The 6,867-nt window shown below is 43.5% G+C and overlaps 1 protein-coding gene across 1 annotated transcript; it reads right to left on the bottom strand.

Annotated features, from left to right (window-relative positions):
• Positions 1-3,729: 3,729 nt before the first annotated feature.
• Positions 3,730-5,181, bottom strand: LOC131285324 (zinc finger protein 493-like). The gene has a single exon (XM_058314178.1). It carries the CDS (start codon positions 5,179-5,181, stop codon positions 3,898-3,900), a length of 1,284 nt encoding a protein of 427 aa, XP_058170161.1. The 3' UTR covers positions 3,730-3,897.
• Positions 5,182-6,867: the final 1,686 nt, after the last annotated feature.

Raw genomic sequence — 6,867 nt, 5'->3', positions numbered from 1 at the left:
CACACCAAAAATGATTCAAACGGCCTGGCGGGTTGACCTAGGAACAGCGATAACAAACTGGCGTCATTTTTTTACCGTCGCTGTGTAGGTTGGTTGAATTCGGAAAGTTATCGATGTTGCTTGCAAGTGATCGAGTTTGGTATTTCTCATCCTATCGCCCACAATTCGTGTCCACACAGATGGCGTGTTCGGAGGGAGGAAACAATCAACCACACGCACCTGTGGCGTCCCTGGCACGTGTTTATTTAACTATGGTTCGAAAGAACATATTAGAAAACCAGTGTGAAGGAGAGGGAGAGAAAAAAACAATCAATCAGCTCCGAATTCCTCCCCTCGTCCTCGATTGCTCCTCGGAGGTCATCGCGAGACGGTAAGGATATTCATTATCTCGCCCAACCCCAAACCCCCACCGAAAACACGATGCCGGCCTTGTTCGGCCTTTACCATGCAATGGTAAAAAATCGATTTTCTCCCTTTTCAGGGGCGATTCTATGTTCCAGTGAACGACAAGAAGTAATTTCCCAACCATCCCTAACTAACTTTCTTAGAAGGAAAAGAGGAAATTAATTAAACATGAAAAAACATCCAGCTCCAGGGTCATTAGATGCAATTATTGATGCAAATGTCTTGCGACGGATATTTTTGTGCCACACTGTATCCAAAATTAAATTCATGTCTTGCTGATATATTGAACTCAGTGAAAGGGGTAATCAAAATGGCCGCAAATGGTTCGTATGCCGAACATCCCCCCGGTCTGAATCATGACCACAGACTTTTCGGCACGTATAAACCCGGCACACACCACTTGCTGAGTAAACGCACCGAGGGAAATGGCAAACACACCCGATGGGGAAAAAAAACAATTCGGCGCGGGAAATAACCAGATGCTATTACAGACGGAGAGAGAGAAAACCCGTAACGCACAACAACTCGGAGGAAGCGAAAGATCCAGACTGGCGCGCGAACTCGCACGGACGAAATGGTCAACCAAAGCAGCCAGCCGTCGACGACGACGACGACGATGGCGACGACGGCCAACAACACCAGCTGTACCAACCGAGGCCGAAGCGCTTCAACTGCACATGACCGCTTCCACCGGGTGCCTCCACCCGTCCGCTTCCGGCGCTCGCCACAAGCCCCAAAGTTGGGGTGATTCATGTGCACGACTCACACAGCAAAGGCATAAATCGAAGTCTGGAGGAACGGGCTGGCCGCCATCGCAGAGGAGCCGCACAGTTGACGCGGTTCGCGACGTCACAACATAGATTCCCTCCACCGCCACACAGCTTCCTCTCCGTTACAACTTCTCTCGGTCAAAGTAAACATTTCCTCCGGCATGATAGAGAGCAAGTGAGATGGAACGCTTGTAAATTGTACAAGCAGGAGCAAAGATGGTGTGCTGAGAGAAGGAGAAGAGACAAACTCATCATCAATTAACCCGTGGATTTTCCGACACGGACATGGGGAGAAACATATTTTGGAGAATGAGCGGGAGAAAAATGGTTCCAAGGATACGTTGGGAGAACTGCATCAGTTCCAGTTCGGCGTCGCATCAGAGCGGATGGTTAGCAGTGCACGAGGTTCCTGAAAAGGGTTAGCTGAAAAGTAAGGTTATCTTAGGCACGGCCGCGTGGTGTCGCCGAGCTGGAGCTCAAGTCAGAGAAATCCTAGCCGACGCACATCTCGTGCTGTTTGAGTAATCAAGCGGATCACGAGTTTCGTGCGATCTGACAAACGGAAGGAAATATTCCTTTCGTTACGGCGGGTGAACAGCCGCATTTTGACTGCGCACTAGCGTGGTTGGCTAGCAGTGCTCCTGGCCGCATGGTGGCAGTCAAAAGGCGACGCCTACAGAAAATCGAAAACCACAGAAAATCAGGACATATGGCCTTTAGTTGCCAGTCCTTAACCTAAAGAGGTCTATGTCTCCAGGTTAGCTTGCGAAGGCCCAGGAAGCTGGATTCAATAGCCGTACTGGAGTAAATCCTCGCCGAATTGAAGAAGAAGAAGAAGGGAGAACTGCATGGAAAACAGGATGAGTGAAAGGGAAGATTTCCGGAGGAGAGACGCGACAAAATCGCGTCAAAACAGAGAATTTGGTGGCGATGAGAGAAGGAAAATATACTTCTCTTTCTCTCTCATTCTCTCGAGCATCCTGCTAGTGGAAAAGGGGGAAAATATAATCCGATGGAAAAACCGGTCTAAATCATCTGAATGGCTGTGGATGATGCGCTGGAAGTGTAAACAAAAAATCAAATCAAATATAAGAACCGAACGAAATTAACTACGCATACAATGGCATTGGCTCCATATTGTATACGCCATCATTGGAACGATTAATAATTTTACTTAGTCAAGGATACTTTTGTTTGTTGTACAACTGTTGTCAACTACATTACATTCCTCACTGTGCAGAATCGAATAAACGATGATTATGATTAATTATTAATATACAATTGGACGGCCTTTAATTGTGATGTTGGAACAACTAACTACTAATAAGCTTGTAAAAAACATTAAGTAACCATATTATTGAACGATTCTTTACAGTCATTCTAAAACAATCTGAGGTGACTATTTCAATCCCTCAACTTTTGTGTTCACTTTTATCGTGTCAATTCCAACCGAATCATTTTCCCTTTGATTGATACATATATGATGAACTTGATTAATCTACGTTTATTTGCAGGAATCCAGTTTTTGAAATTGTGCACTAACAAACCTTCAAAAAGGATAATAATAGTTAAATTTTGACAAAAAAGACAAGAAAAAACACACTTTAACAAAAACAATTATAAAAAAAGGAATATTTTACATTACTGTGGATGAGTGAATGGAACAACTTCAAAAACTCTGATCCAAAATATTCCTTAAGATCAGTGAAAGATGAAAAGGTAAACGCGAAGTTGTTTTTCTTTCCCATCAACTAACGCCTGACTTCGTTACCAAGAGACTGAAAGAGCCAAAAACGCCGCTCCTGCCAAAATATATGTAGGTCACGAGTTTTCTCACTGCTCGACAAACAAACCACCCCCAATTGCTGGCGATAGCAAAACCGTTCCCAGTATCTCGTATGTTTACTCAGAGTCACCTACTTTTATCAACGCTTATTGCCGACGCACGGTTTCGATGGTTACGAGATTTTTTCCCGATAATATTACCAGGCGCATGGTTTGCATCAACGGAATACGATAGGATGAATTAAATGGATGTGTCATAATGAAAATATTCGGATGTATAATGTCTGTAGTGTAAGATTTTTGTTGTTAAAAGACTGTACATTTATTTTATTTAACACCCTGAAATACTTGGTAAAAATCCTTTACGTACCGAAATATTATCAGTAGCGCACTGAAATACTAACAGTATTTTTATATTCTAGTAACTGTATTCAATTTCTAATTGAACCTTATAAAGTGCCCGCCAAACTTAAAAAGAAACGTGACAAATTTTTACGTCATCTATTAACTGACTAAACCTCTTTAACCACGCAAAACCATAGGTTTAGTGTCTAATTTAGACGATGTCGAAATATTGAATGGGTGGTATGCAATGTATGCTCGTTTCTGGAGAATCGACTGAGCATTTAAGACGTTCTCGAAGACGAAAAAAGGATAGGTAAAATCGTTTGAAAAACAGGCTGCAAAGATTTACTGAACCCTATTTGCGTGATTGAGGTATATGTAGCTATTCTATGATCGGTAGAAATTGATTTCCTACGCATGGATTTGGAATAAATGGCAACTATCGATATCATCCATAAAAATGGGCAGCGTTGGCCAGAAAAAATAATACCGGAAAAATAGGAAAAAAAAGTACCAGCCTCTAGTGTTGATACTTTTTATCAAATACTACGATCACCTTTGGTACAGTTCGTTCAATCTTCCGCTAAAACCTTCACACATCCTCCTCGCTGCAACCATCCCTTGTGGTTCGAAACGTGTGCCGTTTGACGTGACTGGAGAGGTGATCGCTTCTCATGAACGCCTGCTGGCAGATGTGGCACACAAACTTCCGCTCGCCTGTATGCTTTCGTCGGTGGCGGGACAACTCGAACGATCGCGCAAATGCAGCATTGCACGTTTCCCACGGGCATCGAAAGGGCAATGCTCCGTTGTGCAGCAGTTCATGTGCCCTCAAATGGCACATGCGTGTGTATGTTTTTTCACAGTCAACAAAACTACACCTGAAGTTTCGTGGACGCTCCTGGACCGAACCGGACTGCTTCAGTTTAGCAGCACTAGAGCGTTGTTTCTTCTTTTCTTCGGTTGCCGCTTGTGCAGTTGAGCGTTTAGTTGCATTTGGAATCTTTCCATCTTCTTGCGGCCGATGTTCGCTGCCCGGCAGGTTGTGCTTTCGAATGTGCGCCACTAGGTGATCTCGTCGAAAGAACTGTTTAACGCACCAACGGCAGCTGTAGTTGCGTATCAGAGTGTGGGTAACTCGATGGCGGTTTAGCGTTTCGGAGCGGGTAAATCCTAACTTACAGCCCGGCCAATCACATGGGTACGGGAGCTCCCCGGTATGCGTTCGCAGGTGCACCTTCAAATGAGATGACCTCACGTATGTGTTCATACATCCTGGCCACTGGCAGGCATGCTTTCGTTCCTTGGAGGAATAGATAAGTTGTCTACATTCTTCGCCGGAGTTGGAGCTGCTAATACCTGCAACCTGATAGCTACCATCATCGGGAGGTTCATCGTCAGGAGAATCTTCTTCACTGATGAGCTCATCCTTTATTCCAACCGGAATTTCCAAAACATGCTTTTCATCCACATCTTCAATCTCCTCCATGGGTTCCTGCTTAACAGTTACATTCATCCTAGGGTCCTCTTCATACAGATATTCTACCTGTTCGTTTTGCAACAGAAACTGCATCAGATTTCTGGGATTTGCCGCTTCGGTGGAATCTGGTTTTTCTTCTATCCGTCCGCAACCGTCTCTGGCGTGGAACTTTTCGTGTGCCTTGAGATGTTCTTCGTTGAAATACTGCTTTTTGCATCCAGGTGCCGGACAAGAATACAGCTGCACCAACGATTTTTTATTGCTGGTTTTCGATGAGCTGCGATCGTCTTCAACAGCGACGGTGGAATCGTTTTGCAGCAAATACTGGAGAACTGTTACACCCGATGTGGACGACGATACACCGTTAAGGCCATCGCTTTCCCTTGCACGTTCCATCATCGCAACACTTTTTAATACTCTACTGTTGATGTAGAGATACGTTTTTCATCGTAGAAAACGTTTTGAAAATGGTACGAAGTTTTCACTGTTTACAAAATGTTAATATTTACGTCTTGATCCAAGTTTATACAGAGCCAAGGTTTAGGCCAACCTGTCCAGAGAATGACGTAATAGAGCTTAAGCTCTGTTTGGTAGATAAACATCTAATTTAAAATTTAAATGGGTAAGAAAATCAACTAATAAATCAAACCAGTTGAATGGAAGACTATTCGTTTAGCCTTTTAAAGTTTGTGAGCATTTTCGAGGCATCACTTTGATTTTACCTTCTTTCTGTACTAACCGCAGATAGTTGCATGGACCTGCTTTATGTGCAAACTTTGGTTTGCTGTCAGTTCAAGCGTACCCATCAGCTAGCAGCACTGATATTATAAGCTTTGTGCATTTAAATTAACCGTTGGTTTAGCACATCAATCAAAATCAACTGTCACTAAATCGATAATTTTTAACATGACGAGCTCAAACTTCGATGGACAGGTTAAACAACGATAATAAATAAAACAAAAACGTGAGACCTTACAATAGTTGTAATTCAAATGCCGGAAGGTAACGAATTGATGAGCACTCCTTAACACTCCCAGATGAAAACATTTTGAATAATCTGCTAACATAACAAGCAGTTTAAGCTAATAAGCATGTTTACGTCACAATTTTTTCTGAGCGTGGGTGAAAGCGATTCCCTGTTGGGTAAACGAGCCAAGATTGATATTTTATCAGGCAAAAAGCATGCACCGTTCATAACGATTGCATGCAGCCTTTCATCTAAATTGAATACACATTGGACCAGAAAACACCCCAACCTAGAAGATTGCGTCATTTCTCGCAACAACAGAGTCCTCGTTTATAAAGACTACCCACACTTCAGTTGATAACGTCTGTCTCCGTTGCTAATCATCGGTAGTCAAAGTGTGTGTTTATTTTTAACCGCAAAAGGTTAACTTTTATTCTCTTTTCACTCCTCTGGAGCACCACGCTGACGGACATACGTACGTGGACGGATGACTAACAAAACGTGCTTCCCCGTTGGCATTTACTAGCGCATGCTCGCAGCACGAGGCGACCTTTCAAAATTTATCACATTCCTTTCGCTAGGTAACAAGCATCAGCATCTCTACGATATGCTCATTTTCCCCATAACGCCCCGTTGTCAAAGGGAGATAGAGAATCGTCGACGACGGACGAGTTTTCCCGGCCGCAGAGAAAGAGCGTGAGAAAGTGCTTGAAACAAGTGGATCCAATTTTCCGACCTCCGAGACCATCGCAGGAAAAGTCGCTCGACGGAAAATTTAGTTTCTCTCAGGCAGTCACGCCAGCAGGGGGCGTCTTGCCAGTGGACCGTTCAGAGTTGTATTGTAGATTCAAAAGCCAAATACCACAAGCCAACCACCAGGGGCAGAAAGTTAAAGAAGGGAAGCAGTTTTTGTTTTTCCCTTCAACACAAACGCCATTATACCACCTAATTTGTTCTTTCTTCGATTGGTTTTCTGTACTACGTTGGCATTGTAATTTGGAGAGTAAAAGTTGTCCCTCACGGATTGAGTTTTCTGTCACCTAAAATTCCTAGACAACCTCCGTCGACCAATAAGAGCAAAAAGCTCGCCCAAATTCAATATTACCAACCTGTTC

This window comes from Anopheles ziemanni, chromosome 3, assembly GCF_943734765.1.
Source record: "Anopheles ziemanni chromosome 3, idAnoZiCoDA_A2_x.2, whole genome shotgun sequence".
NCBI lineage: Eukaryota > Metazoa > Arthropoda > Insecta > Diptera > Culicidae > Anopheles > Anopheles ziemanni.
Note: the sequence above shows the minus strand (reverse complement) of the source record. Positions and strands in the feature narration are given on the sequence as shown.